Source organism: Andrena cerasifolii, chromosome 10 (assembly GCF_050908995.1).
Source record: "Andrena cerasifolii isolate SP2316 chromosome 10, iyAndCera1_principal, whole genome shotgun sequence".
NCBI lineage: Eukaryota > Metazoa > Arthropoda > Insecta > Hymenoptera > Andrenidae > Andrena > Andrena cerasifolii.
Window position 1 is genome coordinate 8,427,118 of NC_135127.1, and position 17,111 is coordinate 8,444,228.

Genomic DNA, 17,111 nt, shown 5'->3' on the forward strand with positions numbered 1-17,111 from the left:
ATCGACGAAGCTTGAGTGCCTACATAGGACGGCGCCATTGTTCTCGTCATCGTCTCAAAGAACCGTTAATAACTAATTAATTGTAATCAAAATCTGCGCAACGATCACATAGGAAAGTAGCCAAGGGTCTATTCTTTAAGAGACGACTCTAAAAGTTCATAAAATATTCGCAGGAAATGAGAAATTAGTGAATTTCCAGTGACTGCGTAATATTTCTATCTCCCTCCTTGTCGCACACTATTCCTTTCTCTCTCGCGCACGTCACCTATCGCCCTCCTTGTCGCACGCGCTCTCTCTCTCTCTCGCACAGCTCGGCCGTGCCACCTCCTTTAGTATCATGTATTCCTATTAACTCGGCGAATTTCCTGATCCAAACAGCCCACTCGGGAATAACGTAGGGATCGCGGTGGGTAATATAAACTGTGTAAAACGCTTTTTTATTAGTAACTGAGTACGTATTTATTCATAAATAAAATGTACATGAGTGAGTGCTTAACGTTGTCGCAAGACTATACTATACAATCAGTTAATAATTAATTAATTAAACTTCATAGATCATTGATTTCTCAGCACTGTTTAGTGCTCTTCTCTTTCTCTATGTACTAACTGCTACACACCTCCCGCAATATTCTGTGTCCCTGTTAACTCAGACGAATTTCCTGATCAGAAATGTCTGGCGTGTTAGTTCTCGCCTCGCACCATTAGGTGGTTATTGGCCTTTTCTACTGTGTATTTATTTACATACAGAAAACGTCTAATTGACATTAAAAGCCTCCGTTTTAATTAGCAATATTAAATCAAAGAATGGCTGAATAGGCGTATAAATAAATCATTTACACACATCAAAAGCTGGCAGCCAATAATTAAATCCTTCTTGTACACCTCCAGCCTTTCTTTAATCATTGATCACAAACGTCATAAACATGGAATCGCACTGCACATAAAAATGCATTCCCTTAATTGATAAATATACTAATTTGACGTGTATAAATGATTTTCAAAGAACTTTCCCGGAGAAATAACGAATTAAAGCAGCAGTAGAACACTCAGTGTGGATGATCCTTTTCATATAGGACATCGCGCATTCTCCGCCAGCGCCTTTCGTGCATCTGCGTAGTGATAATGACAGCTCGAGTCTTAATTTTAGGTTACTTCCTCTAATTTTTACGTTTCTTCGCGAATGTCACCTACCGTCGTAACTGTCAGCTTATTTGAGATTAATAAGCTTCACAGTCGATGACTTTCACTGGAAAATATAGCGCGATGAAATAGTGTCGTGTCAGCCCAAAAGAAACGGGGTACGCACTTTCCGAGATGGACGAGGAAAAGTCGGAATTATCTTCCAAGGATGAAGCCTCCTCTGAGAACGTCAGTCAGACAGATTCCAGTGGACAGCCGAATGTTTTGGTTACGGAAGGTGGGATGCAAATGATTTGTTTCATGCGAATAGATTAGAATGTTTTCCGAATGGTTTCACAGAGCTGCTCCAGTGCACAGCTGTTTAATACTCTTCTCTTCTTTCGTATTTTTAGCCACCGATTCCCCGATTCTGCAAGACCTAGAAGTAAATAAGGGGGCAATGATGATCCAGGAGAAAATTGAACAAGCCATTCGGAGCGAAATGGATTCAGTATTATTAAATGATGAGAAAAAACGTCACGCTCTGGTGGAAGGAAACAGTATTAACGTGTCTACTAAAAGTTCCACTTCTTTAAGCGATTTATCAGACAACGAGTTTTTAAAGTACCGAGGATCGTTTGACGATGTGGACACAAAGGAGAAGTCTCTCCAAAAGTCGTCTTCTTACGGCGATCTTAGACTACCTTCGACTGTATCGTCTGATTCATATTCATGTGTGGTTTCTAATGATGGAATAGAAAGTGTGATATCGAATGGATGCGAGGAATTTGAGTTGGTATGCAAAGACGAAGAGGAAATACTATTTACAATGAATACAAAGCCTTCGGAAGATATTATTATAGAAAATCATGTAAACTTTGATGTTCCAAAGGCCGGAGCAATGGAAAGTGTGATACAGAATTGTGATCTAGATGCCAAATCGATAGGAAACGGTGTTCAGACAGAAGTTCTGACGAACGTGGCGAAGCTCGAGAAACTGTGTAAGAACGAAGAGCAGAAGCCTTGGCTCGTTAGGAGTACGAGGTCACAGAGCAACGCAATGGTTCGGCCATCTCTGGTTGACGATAGCAAATTGGTAAAAATTTCACTGCCTGCGAATCCAATTAATATAATGCAATCGAATGCTCAATTCCTGAACAAGAGCCGCAACCTTCTGAACTTCATTACAGAGAAGTCGACGAATATAATGGAGAAAGCATTGCTACCGCAGCATTTAACTATGAAGTATAATTCTGTGATGAAATCCATAGACAGCACTTATAGCGATAGAAGGTACGGGGTGGAATCTTGTAGCGCAAAGTCTCCTCTGACGGAAGTGACATTTGACGGCGATTCAAAATTGATGGAGAAAGCGAAGAGTACTTGTTCGTTGAAAAGCCCGATGGATACGCAGAGCGATAGAAACGAATGTACACTGAATTGTGAAGAGACACCTATGCCTGCAGTCTATGGAAATGAAAGTACATGCCTTAACGTCAAACGGAACGATAGAATTCCTGTGGACTCGAAATTGAGTAGTTCGAAAGAAATGGAGACGCATTTTATTGGTGGTGATATTAGTAAAGTAAATGACAATATACCTTGCAGGGATATAAATGGCAAGGCTAACGAGTATATCAATTCTGTGGTAATGAATTCTGAGGGGAATAATAGTTCTTCTAACGAAACTGTTACTGACAATATCTATCAGAAAGAAGAGCAGGCTACCGAGTTTGAAAGTTCGAAACTGAGTTTGCTGAAGCATCCCGCGTACATGACTTTATTAAAAGATTACGCAGATATGAAAGCGAAGTGTTTGAAGTTCCAAGAGAAAGTGGAATACTTAGAGGAAAGGAACCGAACGTTAGAGGCGGAAAGCAAGGGAGAAATCTATTCTGTACAAATTGAGACGTTGGAAAGAACGATAAACAGACTCACGTCTGAGTTGCATACGTCGTTAACGACGCAGGAAATGCTTAGGAAAGAATACACTGCTGCTAACAAAGAAAGGGAAAGTATGGTGATGAAGTATGCAGTTAGCGAAAAGCAACTGATCGATACTCAAAGGTATGGTAAGCTTCTCATTTCTCTTAATCTATTCCGTTTGAAATTTGTATCGCTTATTCGCTTGCAATCAGGGCGCGAGAGTATGCAGAACGCAGGACAAAAGAAATGGGAAGGCAACAGGAGCTACTTCAAAGCAAGCTGCGAGAAATGCAGGGGGAGAGGACGAGGATATGTAATATTTTGGACGGGAAATGCCGCGAAGCGACGGATCTGCAGAAGGAGGTTGAGAAGTTGAAGGAAGATGTGAATATGAGGGAGATAAAATTGAAGTGGACTCAGAGCAAACTTAAAACAGAGATGGATTTACAAAAGGAAACTCAGCAGAAGTTAGACAAAGCTTCGGTAGTGATATTAAAAAGCTAGAGCTCGCGTATACTTGATATTCGTAGGTAATGCTAAGTCACCTCTCTCTTTTCAGGCCATAATCAGTGGAATGAAGGAGGAATGCGAGCAGGTGCGCAAAGAAACGCAGGAATCGATGCGTAAATTTCAACAATCAGAGGAAAATAAAGCAGTCACACTGGACCAACAATTGAAGGAGCAACAAGCACGTCTAATTCTAGAAAGGCACGTTACGGAAGATAAAGAAATGTTAAGGGTCCAGTTACAGAAGGAAGTGGAAACGCTGACGCACCGGCAGCAAGTTCTAATCGAAGAGAACAACACTCTGAGTTTAAAGATACAGGATACCGAGATGAATCGTTTCAACTATGAAAGCAGTCTGAGTAATTTGAAAACCATAGCTGATCAACGCCAGAAAGAAATCGTGGAGCTGCTCGGCAAAGTGTCCGAGTTAGAAACGTTGAAGGTGCAGCTGCAACAGTAAGTATCGCAGGTAAAAATTCGCCATCCTGCTCTTACGACTTTACTTTCATTGTATGTGTAGCAAGGACAAACATTTGGCCTCGATCGAATCGGAGATCGATCAGTTGCGTGCAGCCAACGAGGAACTACAGGCTGACATGTTAGCGTGCCGACAGAAGGAAGCTGAGATGTTAGACTTTACTCAAAAGCTGACTGACAAAAATGTACGGCTTCAGTCAGGCTTCACGGCCATTGAGGCCACGACGAAAGAGCTGGAAGAAGAGCATGGACCGTTACACGAGCGTATAAAGAACTTGACTGGCAAAGTGAAGGTACTGGAAGAAAGTCTGGCGCGAGAGCAGAAAACGAGAAAGGAGGAATGCGAGATCCTAGCCAGGCACCTGGCTGAGCAGACACAGGCGGCGCAGAATCTTGCTCAGAAATTAGAGGACAGTCAGGGAGAAAACGCTGTGCTGAAGAGAAAGCAGCAGTTGAGTATGAAAGAGATGACGAGGGAGCTGCAACAATGTCGGAAGAAACTAGACGTTTACGAAACGTCATCGCCTTACAATTCACTGGGCGTGGGATCCCGGACTGGGTCAAATATTTCATTGAATACAGGTGTCTCGATCAGTTCTTTAAGCTTCATTGATTATTTCTCCGAACTATTGTTACTCGTACCTTTCCCTTCTTTTAGGAGATACTTTAAATGGTGCCTTATCCGATAACAGTATGAATGGTGAACAGACTATTCAGACTACGGAGCCTAGTAGACAAGCTCTAATAGACCGTATTATAAGGTTGCAAGAGGAAAACGCCAAGAAAGCTGAGAAGCTGGATTTCTTTGAAGAGCACTCTAGGACATTGGTGGAAGAGTTGCAGAAAAAGACGAGGGTCATACAGAATTATATTCTACACGAAAGCTCTGGGGCCATGGGCAGCAACGAGAGAGATAGATACAAGGTGAGTTGTCACTTACAGACATCTGTTATTTCTCTCCGCGAAGTATTCAGCTCCATTAACTGTATGTTGCTTCTTGTACACAAGCATATCAAAAGCAGGAGAAATGCAGTAAGTTTAGTAATAGAAAGCCTCTCAAAGAATTAGTTTCAAGTGTACGTCTGAGGTCGATTATTTGATTACAGGCTGAACTAGCGAGACACGGAGGAATAATGGCCTCTGTCTACAATCAACGTGTCTCGGACGACAATATGACACTGGAGTTGTCGTTAGAAATAAATCAAAAACTGCAAGCGGTTCTCGAGGATGCATTATTCAAGAATATTACTTTAAAAGTACGAATTGAATGTTTGTAGGTGCGAATTAAGCGTACCTTTCTCCTTTTGCTAATTAATACCACTCTTGCAGGATAATATCGATACCCTCGGCGAAGAAATAGCAAGGCTAACGATGCAGAACCGGCAGAGGAAAATTGTCAACTAAACAACTGAAACAACACACCTGTACTTATTCTGTAAAAATAACGAAGTAACATGTGCACGTATTAAGAATGCGGAGATAAGCGTGCTATTGTCTACGAAAGTTACGGTACATAAGTATTAATATTAATTTTAACATCACGCGTCGAATTTACAAAGGAATTACATTTTCGTTTTACAAAGTGTAAGTGCTAAGTCATTCTCGGCTGAAGAAAGCTATTTTTCGCGGCACTTTGAATGATGATATATTTTTTTAATTTAGAAACACGTAGATGTAACAGTTTGAAAAAATAATTTTGGATACCACACCTTGCATTAAGAACTTACGTTTCTCGCGTTGTATATAATTCTTTGGAGGAGGAATCTATGCACGAATCACTACGTTTTCTTTAATACATTCTTCTATTTCCTTTATTTAGCTTTAACGATTACGTTTTACCGAGAACGCTAAAATATTGTACGAGAAACTGTGTTTCATCGCTGAAAGAACAGTACCACTGCGTCTAGTCAACAACTGTAATACTTAAAAAAGAAGCGATCTGTTGAAATTTATTAATTTATGAAGCTTTAAAAGCAAACTATGAAATATCTTTTGTACACATCAGGATTCTATGATAAAGTTGTAAAATTACTTAATCTGTACATCTAATCTCTTCCATCGTTCTAACAAGCACATCTACAGTTCTAAAAGAAGGAACATTCCATAGCATTCGTGTTTTAGAAGGTTTTAGTACATTACAATGAACAGCTCGAGAGCTCTCTAATATATTGCCGAGTAAGTATGAACCAAAATGTACGAATTAAGGACCATGTGTATTATACCTAATATGAAACTTGTAAGCGCCTGTAAAGAAGTTTCGTGCCGATATATAAAACGTTGCAGAAAAGCCTTTGAAGTTCCTTGGTCCATTGTAGAAAGCTATATTTCCCTGGAATCTCTCTCTATTTAAAAAATGATGAAGATCGACGAACCCTTTACTTACCATATCACGACCTCCGTTTTTCTTTAACATACGAGAAAAGTGTAATAAAAAAAGATATAATGATGCGAGACTAGCCGTTGCGTCCGACAGCTTTAGTAATTAAAAAGATTTTAATGATATAGGTTTGTTCACACGTTTAATGACAACCTGTACTACATAATATAAAGTATTTGATTATAACAAGACAAAGCAATCTTTGTGCCTCTGTATCTATATCTTTTTTGTATTTTTGTCGTCAGGTAGTTACGAAACTATTACACTTTTACTCCATCTAATAAGAGGAACACACCTATTATTCGCAACCGATCTCGAGCTCCCTTGAGAAATATCGATCTCTCTATTTGCCGTATATAAGACACATTATTCCGTCGGACAATAATTCTGCTCTAAACATCTTTGTCGTTCCCTTCCTTACACTCTCTTTATCGTATCCTGTATGTACATATGCACAACACTTACAATCTTATAAAGCACGTACTACCGAAATTTACAATCGAGTAGGCAAATTACGATGAACTGCGATTTTAGTCAAAAGTAGGTATGTATAGCTTTACGTATCTCGTGTGTACATATGTGCCTGCGTGTACTTTGTTTGTGTGTATATAACAATTACATATATGTGTCCTGTGTGTATATATACGTAGGGGATATTGCTTTTTGTACATTGTATCGCGGTATACATGTACATGAACTTACGTCCTACATTTCCATATCATTCCAAGGATCACCGATCGATCTTGCAATCTCGAGCAACCTTTTTGTAAAGATGATACAAATACATATGTAACAACGGTTGCCCCGTTTGCTCGACAGTTAATGCGGCTACAAATGTCCCCTGGATTCTCGCGAGGTATTAAGTAGCATTGGAGCTGGATCATTTCAATTCTGATTCCCCACCTGACTAATCGCGAGAGAGAAAAATAAGTTTTTGATTTTGCCGCCTAACCTCTAAACGGCTTTACGTGCTGCGATAGGCGCTGCGGTCTTTCGCGTGGTTTCTCCAATTGCTGGAATGGAACGAAGCTTCGACATCGGGCATGCTTCCTACGTCCATCGTCGTGTCGTTAATGATATTCTCGATTATTAACTCCGTTACACAGCGAGACGTTCGCGAGGGCAACTGCGTATATCATTCTTCTGCGCGGGAACAAAAATACATTGCGATATTAGACGATATGGCTACAAAAATATCCCCGCTGCGCGTCCGTGCTACTTCCTGCTACGTGATTGGCGCGTCATTTAAACGCCGCTGTTTCTTACAAAACCCAAGTTGCATACATTTACTTAGAAAGTAACGGAATCGTTTATCTCTCCTGTGAAATTGGTTACCGAGTTACCCGGTTCGTCGGGAGTCTACGAAGACGTGCCAATCCACCAGGCTGAAGGAAATACACGCGGGCCAACGGAAGCGGTCTCCGCGCATCGATCTGCCTCGGGACACGCTATACTCCTCTCGGCGTTCACCCGATAGAATTGCAAATCCCCATTTCAACGGGCAACGAAGGGGGGCGAAGGCGTAAATCTTTCGTTCGCTGTTCTCCGACGGCAGATCGATCGTGCACGGCCGATGGAAAAGATACAGTCGAGCTCCCCCCAACTAAGAGAACGAGGAATTGCCATGAAACCCTAAGAAAATCGATAATATCTTTTCCAGCGATCATACGCGGCGTGATCTCAGACCCAGGAGCCTCTATGTGTTTCTGTCCGCGACGCTGCGAGACTTCGAAGAGGTTCGTCCGTGAACTCACCAGCCGTCGATGCACCGCGACCCTCGGAGCGCGTTAATTTCGCTGGGCGAATTGATTCAGCCCCGCCGCCCTTCGTTCTCGTTGCCCGTTGCTGCGTTAACTCTGCCCAGTTAGATCGAAGTTGCGAACCGCCAAGAGGGAGAAAGCCCGGGATCAGTCAGAGGAGCGACGAGAGCGAGGGGAGGGGGAGGGGGGCTGGGAGGCAGCACGAGAGATACGTAGCTTAAAGGGAACGTGCTGGCTGCCCCGACGGCTTAAGAGACGCTGGGAGAGGACTGAGGGATCGTGGGATGGGCGAGATGGAAGGAGCATAGGAGGTCGAAAGCGAGGGAGAAGGGGAGGGCAGAATGCAACAAGGATAAAAATGAAAGGGAACAGACAATGGGTGGGAAGCTTAACGGGGGACGGTTACGACCGCAGGAGGAGATCGAAGTTGGGCAACTTAATGGATAAAACAGAAAGGGAGGACGATACAGCTAGCTTGTAAGAGGGAAAGGGAGAGTAGCGTAGTATGGATAAAAGAAGGTTGAAAGCGAGAGATAAAAAGAAAGTAAACAGGAGTGGAGGCACGGAGAAATGGGGGGGAATGAAAATGCGAATAGACGAGAAAAAGGAGGGAAAATAGCAGAGAGAGGAGTAGGTATGGAACGGGAAGGAGGAGAGGGTTTACGTTCTAAAGCTCACCACCCCCACGCACCCCTACAAAGTCTAGCAGCCAGTGGGGTTTTCGTTAAAGAGGAGCTGCCGGTGCGACAGTGTATCTGTCGAGCATTCTTAAAGCAGATAGAACAGACCGACCGAGCTGTCGGTCGCGAGATATGAGCATATCTCGGTTTAAAGCGGTCTCGAATTCTATCGCACCGGCTGGAACCCTCGGATTACTCCCCACTTCCCATTCGCTGCGTGCGATCTCTCTCCTCGTTCTTTTTTTCCCTCTTTTTCGCCCTTTCCTCCCGCTTCTCCTCTACGGCCGACCCTCGTCGCGCGGCTCCGCCGCCCGTGAATCGCGCGAGGGTGACGCGAGAGAGCACGCCGTCGATTGGAATAGCATCGCCGTCGCAAATTAGAGGCTAACTCCCTTTGGTCGAGGCGCTACGTTACGGGGATTCTGCGTGGTGATCGAGGGGCCCCGTTACCACGGCAGCGTGCATCGATCGGCGGTTACGCGATCGATAACAAGCTGACCACGAGTTCGGTCCAGGTCGACGACAAGTAACAGATACAATAGATGGCTATTCAATGAGGTTAAAAAGCTCTGCTCCGATGCTTTCGCGGTAAAACAAACACGAGGGAATGAAACAAATAATTGTGGGACTTGTACGTAAGGTACAGGCTCGGCTCGCTGCACAGAGAAAGGCAACTACGTTCAATTGCAATGCTTTTTGAGCACTGATTTTAACTTTCATCGGCTGCTTACTTGTATGGATCACAATATATAAACAGGCCTTTTTACGTGAAATTAGACACAGTATAGGAGCTTCCGCCAATAGCAACATTTTTAGCACGGTCACCCATCTTAGACCTGACCGTGGGCGCAGCGCCGCTCAACTTCGGCGATCCGACGGGAATCGGTGCACTCTACTCGGGCAACGGCCGTTGGCGCGAAAAAAGAGTTTAATTGCTCGGCTAGTCGGAATCGATACTCGCTGGACGATAGGGTCGAACGAGATCGATGACGATCGCGCGTTTGAACGCAATTGCTTGGAAATTGGCGCGCGATGCGGCAAGGGCGAATCGATGAGCAAGCGGTGAACGAGAAAAGAAATTATAATTATCGAGCGTAACGTTGAAAAAAGATCATGTAATATGAGAATAATAATGATTGAATAATATTTCAATAATAATAATAATAATCATGATAATATTAATAGTAGCGGTAAAAATAATAATAAGGATAATGAGAATAATAGCGGTAATAATAGTAATAGTAGTAGTCGTATGTAGTAGTAGCAGCAGCAGTAGTGGCGGTATTAATAATATATAATGTTTGGCATCGTTATCTTCGCGTCTGTACAATATAGTCTGCTTCAAAGGGGGCGAGCCTCGATGTTCTCATTAACGATCGAAGCGTGTCTCCTTCTCGTACAGAGAAACTCGGTACTGTTTTGGTGGTTAACAATGTGTCCCCGATATTAGCAATTACAATCTAGTTATATTAATAAACTTAATGAATCAATATCATCGTAAGTTGATAATAACACAATAATAATAATGGTAATGATACAATAATAATAATAACAACAATAACTAACGAACAAATTAAATATCGATGATACAACAAAAAAAACCGTTAAATCGAGCGTGTATAAAAACCGTCTAACGCATTTCCGGTATATCAACGAAGATAGGTGATATCGACCGCAGGGTGAGCCCTGCGGGCGTTAATTCTACTATATAAAATAGAAAATCGTTCGTACAAGTTGGCTGCCGAGGACAGCGTCTACGACCCGGATGGACATTATCGCTAATTATCTCGCTAACAGCAACTTGGCTACGCCGACAAGAGACAGAGAAAGAAGAGAGCGAGAGAGAGAGAGAGAGAGGGGGAGGTGTGAAAAAGGAGGAAAAAGAACGGGGAGCAGCTTTGTACGCAGCATGTAAATAAATTATGAGTAGCAAACTTTTCTGGTTGATAGAACTCGTTATACTTGAACCCTTGGTATACGTCCTAGCACCCTACCAGCAACGCTCGTCAACTTAAACATCTTGACACAATATCCAAAATACGAGAGTGTCTCTATACATCTCTCCAGCAGGCCGAGTGGACATCTTACCGAGCAACGAAATCTAATTTACTGTACACTTACTCGCTTAAGAATCATCGACTCAGAAATTCAGCGATGCGTTAGGAAATGGTAGCTCCTGTAGCCCCTCGCTTATTAAAGGCTCGTCCACGCTTTTCAACGACTTCTATCGATCCGCGAAGTTTGCACCCACGGTATATTTGCGCTGCGTGTAATATCGGCGGGCGTTTTGCAACCGCGCGAGAAATGTCGGCGGGGAGGAAAGCTGCACGCTGATAAGAAACATAGAAATAGAGGGGAATACTATTACCGTTCCCTCCTTCGCGCGCAAACGAACGAAGATTACAGACTAATGACGTGCGCCTTGTACTATGAAGCGACCCGGCGACACTCGGCGCCGTCGAATCGCGATATCGGCAAATTGTACGCTGGAATTTTGGTATTCTGCACGCGCGAGGCTTCGATATATCCTGCTGTCTTTGCTCCTCGATAATTTCGCCCCCGTTTCGCCCGGCCAGCGAGTCCCTGGCTGAGAGCCACGCTGAACGATTCCACGCTGAACGACGTCTTCCCGAGTCCCTGCAGGCTTAACTCGCGAGATGCTGCCGGCCTCGCCTGCGCGCCGAACTGATACGCGATTTTACGATACCGAACAATTATCACGTAACGACTAATCGTAGGTATTGCTATGGAAGGGCATGTGATTCGCTAGGTTGGTCCTCGTCGGATGTTCTATCCTCTTTGTAGGCAGCTTCTGGATGATTCGCAAGTGATCCCTAGTAACTATGAGAAATCAAGGAAGTGCTCCGAGCTATTACGTAATTCCAATTAATCTCTCGCCATTCTTTAGCGGGGCATTAATGTAAATACGCTCCTCTTGAGACGCTTTGTTTCGTAAAGAGTCCTCGATACAGCGGCGCAACTTCCGAAATTTCATACACAGAGACAGAAATGACCTACCCCTTTTAAATCTCCCCGGTTAAAGCAAAAAGTTTAAAGTATCCCCCAAGGATCATCGTTATTTTACTAAGGCCTTTACACGTCGTGCGTCTACGTTCGCCAGGGGCTTTCAGAAGATGAATACTTCAGCGATGGCCTTCGATATGCATAAATCAGTTTAACGCGCAGCTGGCCTCAACAGCACATACACACACACACACACACACACGTGTACATATGTACACACGCACACCAGGGCAGTCAAGTTAACGCGCAACTTCAATATTGTACTTGCTGGGGGCAACCACCTTTTCTCTCCCTTTAAGTGATCGAAAGTCAAACACACTCTCTCGATCAGTTCGACTGTACATGTATATGCGCGCCTCTGTGTAAAATCTGTGTGTATACGGGTGTACATAAACGGATACATTGTTTTCTCTATGTACAAAGTATCGGGGCTTATCATCTAGAAGCAGCTCGCGCGAAATTCATATATCGGAACAATTAGTTTTGGTACTGGTTTCGCGATCGGTCCCTCGAACATGCTCGAACAACGGAAGCGATTGCTAGGCAGACTTGTTTCGTAGATTCAGCATCGTCGGGAGCTTGCTTATCGGGAACACAAATTATGCGCTAAAATGCTGCGCACGCGAGGCTATCGGTGGACAGGCGAGAACGTTCCAGGAACCGAGCGCCTTTTTCTGCTTGCGACTGGTACGTTAGGCTTCGGGGTGCACTTAAGGTAACGCGTCACGGGTACATTATGCTACCTTAATCTAAGCGTATGAAGGGGCGGAGCGTTGGATGAGCTGAGGTTACTGGAGCCGAAGATCTACGTTAAAATGATCGAAGGGCTGGAAAAGTGGCAGGCTGCACTATAGTTCGAAACAGAATCAGGTGGCTGAAGCCTTCTAACTACCCCTTCGTTTGAGCGATAGAGAATATGGCTACAGATTCTCGCAAAGAAACGAAGAACGAAGTTAGTGATTTGGTTTCGACTTTAGTCAGCAAAGTATATATCTTCCTTTTTCTGTGCTGCAGGTGTCGATGACTTAAAGAAAGCGTTTGAAAATTTCTGAGCATGACATCGCTTTGTCCACGTCGATAACTCATTAGGCTGCGTTCCCACACCTGCCACGCGTGGCACAGAATGGCTCCTCCACTGTTTCGTAAAGTGGCGAAATTAAAAGTGTCTAGATTGTACAAAGTGAACAGTGAAGAGGTATGACTTTGAAAGTCCCTTCCAAGTGTTCCACTCACCCTGCCACAGACGTGGGAATCCTGCCTGAGATTCTACTAGAGATGGACCAAAGTTCATCACGAAATGGTCTCCATGCTTCTTCATGCCGTTCGACAGAGGCGTGCAAAGGAAAACGCTGGGCACAGCTGATCTCCTCGGCTTCAAGCTCCCTTCGATCCAACGCTCGTCCCTTTTAACACACACTCTCTCTCTCCCTCTCTCTATCACGCATACAGACTTAAGCTAGTAGAAAATGAGCCCTCCCCTTTCTCCCTTCCTCTGTCCAAGTTGAAACGGGACAAAAAGGGGCCAGCGTGCGAGATACGATGGAAAAAAGAAGTGATATGTGTTCTCTTACGGGTCTAGGAAAAACCGACACCCTTTCTTTCCATTCCCCTTGCCCCCGTTTACACACACGCACGCACCACACGCACACGAGTTTTTGATATTCCGTTAGGATCGGGCTAGGTGTGTGGCTGCGCTTGCGAGGGGACCACGCGGGTGAAAAGACGCGCGGAGGAGAAACGTTTAACAATGGGCCTCCGTTAACTTGTCAGAGAGGGATCGATTTGATTCGTGCGCAAAAGTAGCGATTCGCCGCGTGCCCGTCGCAAACGCAGCCACGGGCCCGCTCGACGACACTAAATAGTACATGTTTTACGTATATACGGTTGCACGGACGAGTTTCGGTTACAAGTACAGCGACGTCCATCGTGCCGACCTGTCGGAGGCGGATTAACGGCTGCGTGGAACATCTGGGCCAGGTGGTGGCCGCGATATCGGTGGCGAACGGTCTGGCTCGTCGATATTATGCTAATAACCGGGTGGCAGGTAACGCAGAGTAAAGCAAAGTGACGACTTCTGTGCTGTGATTAAGCCTCCGCTACGAGGGTGGGAACTAAAGGACTTGATCTTAGAATTAAATCCACCTGGACCGACTTTTCAAGAGTGTTCCACCGAAATTAAGCACTTCGACTCCGAAACTTTGCAGGTCCCAGGCAAATTGTATTTAACGTGACTCAATGTTCGTGGAGAAAATAAATGAATATTGGAGTGCAGCTGATAAAGAGGATAAAGGAATTAGAGGGAAGGAACATGGGAGAACAGTTTCAGGAGGAAAATGCATAGAATTGGATCTTTAGAGAATTTTTTACCCTCCAAATTGAAGCGATCGGGTTCAAGCTTCGGAGTCGAAGAGTTCAGAGCCAGAGATGGACACGATGGCACGCCATCTTTCAGCGGGCGTATCGCGTGGTTTTGCTTTCGCGCTGACTCCTCGCGCGCGATAGCGAGTGAAGTTTTCTTTTACGGACACCCGAGAACATATTGACGCGTCGGTTAACGTCACGCTTCAGTTTTGTTTCTTCTACGGGCTTCTCTCGTTATCTCCGTTTCCCCGATAACCGGCGAGTACAGCAAAGGCACGCAATAAGAAATGGAAGGATAGATCAAGGAGGTACAGACACGAGCGTACACTGTGCCATGCTTCTCTTCCCCGTGGGAAATGTCAAGCCATCTGCTTCGCGAAACTCTTTTCGCTGCACGAGAGACCACGTGATTGTCGAAACCAAAGTTTCGCTGATTGAAATGAAGGAATCGTTCACCAATATGAACTTTCTACTAAACGTAAGATTTGCTTCACTTCGGAATGCAGCTAGCTAGTTAAATGGAAATAATAAACGTTACTGGAGCTTGTTACTCAAGAACATATAAAGCTACGTTAATAAACGGATGCTCTTTTGCACGTGTCCTCGTCGCCCAGCCGTGATATCGTCGAAGGCTTTCACGAAGGACTTTGGGAACGAGAATGTTACACGTTACTACTGGAATAGTTGACATAAACTCCGCTAAACACTCTGCCTTAGATGTTTAATTTCACGCGACATTGAGAAGTTTGAAGAACTCGCGATCAACTAGCTCCTCCTATCCAGTAGTCTCTCTTGTCCTCCCTTTCTCCCTTTCTCTCTCTCTTCTTCTTCTTCTTCTTCTTTTTTTTTTTTTGGTTTTCTTATAGCGTACGTACGTTTATTGTTTTACGAGATGCGTGTATAAAAAAATATGAATCGTTTTAATTTCATCTATCAGAGGTAGATACGCAGGAAACAGAAGCAGTGTTCTTATCATCTTTCATTTTGTTTCTTTAACTCGGTTTTACATTTCTTCTTCTTTTCGCGTAGCTTGTAACTATTGCTGAAGAGCCTGACACTTGTTTCTACCATTCGTGTTCCTCCCTCTCACGGCTCGAGTTTCAATTTCATTCGCCCCCGAAAGTCTACGCTCTGCGGAGACTGTTAATCGTGATTTCGCGGCGAAAGCGAGCTCTCGCCCCCCTCGTCACCGCTGGCGAATGATACGGAAAGCAAAGAACGAAGAGGCCTACGACGAGCGACCGTGAGAGAAACGAGTCCTCCAGACGGATATTTAACGAAGAGAAAATAAAGTAATTACGACGCCCGATCAAATTAATCATCCAAAGAACGTTTTTCCTAGCGATAGCACCCTAATCTGCTACAGAAACATTTACACGAGCTCGGCGTGATAGCTCCCCCGGCCTACGTAAAAAGAAACGACACGGAAAGCCTATATATCCGCTAGGACGCCGAGATACCGCTTGTCCTTCAAACCGCGCCTTGTCCTCTTTATTGCGGGAAAACGAAAAGAGAAGAGGACACGGAATTTATACACTACATTTGGTTAAGTGCCCGGAAAGAAATACCCTACGATCGGTTGTACGCACACACGTATATGTATGGGAGTGCTCTTCACTCTCCTTACGCAAGTATTTACAATTTTAATAGGATTGAAAGACGACTATCGTAATAGTAATGATAATAATAAAAACTGGAACGTTAATGGAAAGTGGCAATAGTTGCGCGTATACCATGTAATTATGTACATAAACCCGGAGTTTACTTTAAACGTGTAGCAACACAAACAACAAACGAGCGTTAAATCCGTGAATCGAAGCGCCTTATCATAGAAACAAAGGTGGGGAGGAAAAAAGAAAAACAAACGTGCGAGGTCGGACTCCGAGCCTGACGAAGAGAAATGCGCGGCTAGGTAGGTATGCCTGAAATATAACACCTCCCAAGACCGGGTCCGTTTCCGTCTCATTTCCCCCCCGCGAACCTCGGTCGATTGCTTATTACAATTTACACTCAACGCACACATTCTTCTCTCTCTCTCTCTCTCTGTCTCTCTCCACCCCCGATCCGCCAACCCTCCCCCGGGAGAACAGAATGGAACGAACGTGGCGACGTTAATTCATTCGGTTCGTACAGATTTTTGCATGCTGTAATTAAAATCGTGGGGTACCTTCGTTTTTATCGTATGGCCTCCTCCTTTCCCCGACCGCGACCCCCAACGTACCCCGAACATTAACACTCTTTCTTTCTCTCTCGACTCGCTTTCTCGGACCCGCGGCCGTTGTTCGTCGCAAAGCACTCTCTCCTCTCTCTCTCTCTTTTTCTCTCTGTGTCGGCGTGCCCCGTCCTCGGCCAGAGAAAAGGCTAGAAAATGCTCGTCAACAGAAATTTGCACAAACCAGCAACGTGATCGCTGGAAGCTCTGTGCGGAGTAGCGTCCCTGAGACCCGTGACAGTTGGCGCTAGTGCACTTGAGCGGCTTGGCGTCAGTCGCTACCGGCGCCGCTGTTCCCAAAGTATTCGCCGGCGTCGCCGCGGCATATGGGGCACGTTCGGTTCGACTGTGATCAACAAACGAGAGAACAGCTCTGTATACTCCGTCCCACACAAGGATCAAATGCCTAAAATCGAGAATAGGGAAAGAAACAGCCTACCCAGAGGTACAAAACAGTGGTTGTAATGGTTAATACACTCTCAAGGGGACTTAGTCCTCATCGGGAACACAAGAAAGCAAGAGAAGATGCTTCAAATATTCCGCGATTCGTAAAACTAAGGATTCTATTTAGAAGCTCGACGTTGATGTAAGGAGAGACGAGCGAGTTTCGAGTCGCGCACGGGTCAGAGGATCGTGGACGCGGGCGGCGTGGAAAGATCGAAGCTACT

At 44.6% G+C, this 17,111-nt stretch overlaps 2 protein-coding genes across 12 annotated transcripts in view; one reads left to right on the forward strand and one right to left on the reverse strand.

Moving 5' to 3' along the window:
- Positions 1-570: 570 nt before the first annotated feature.
- Positions 571-6,317, forward strand: Golgin104 (coiled-coil domain-containing protein 186). 3 transcript variants are annotated; one of them, XR_013086548.1, is made up of 10 exons: positions 571-1,417; positions 1,533-3,186; positions 3,258-3,528; positions 3,605-4,008; positions 4,073-4,611; positions 4,688-4,953; positions 5,038-5,061; positions 5,136-5,285; positions 5,359-5,613; positions 5,692-6,317. XR_013086548.1 is itself a non-coding variant. In XM_076821462.1 (9 exons), the coding sequence occupies exons 1-9, from the start codon at positions 1,315-1,317 to the stop codon at positions 5,431-5,433; spliced, it is 3,486 nt and encodes a 1,161-aa protein (XP_076677577.1). In that variant the 5' UTR covers positions 571-1,314; the 3' UTR covers positions 5,434-6,317. The 3 variants fall into 3 exon arrangements, 2 of the variants coding, with proteins under 2 accessions (XP_076677577.1, XP_076677578.1); XM_076821462.1 differs by having other exon boundaries at positions 5,359-6,317; XM_076821463.1 differs by lacking the exon at positions 5,038-5,061 and having other exon boundaries at positions 573-1,417; positions 5,359-6,317.
- Positions 6,318-9,941: 3,624 nt separating this feature from the next.
- Mura (ring finger protein murashka) overlaps positions 9,942-17,111 on the reverse strand; it is a 34,541-nt gene continuing 27,371 nt past the window's right edge. For 7 of the 9 annotated variants that reach the window (XM_076821471.1, XM_076821468.1, XM_076821466.1 and 4 more), the window contains one exon: positions 9,942-16,789. In XM_076821471.1, coding sequence (XP_076677586.1) covers positions 16,715-16,789 — 75 coding nt within the window. In that variant the 3' untranslated portion in view covers positions 9,942-16,714. Of the gene's footprint in view, positions 16,850-17,111 lie in introns of all 9 variants that reach the window. The other 2 variants (XR_013086549.1, XM_076821467.1) reach the window with 2 other exon arrangements.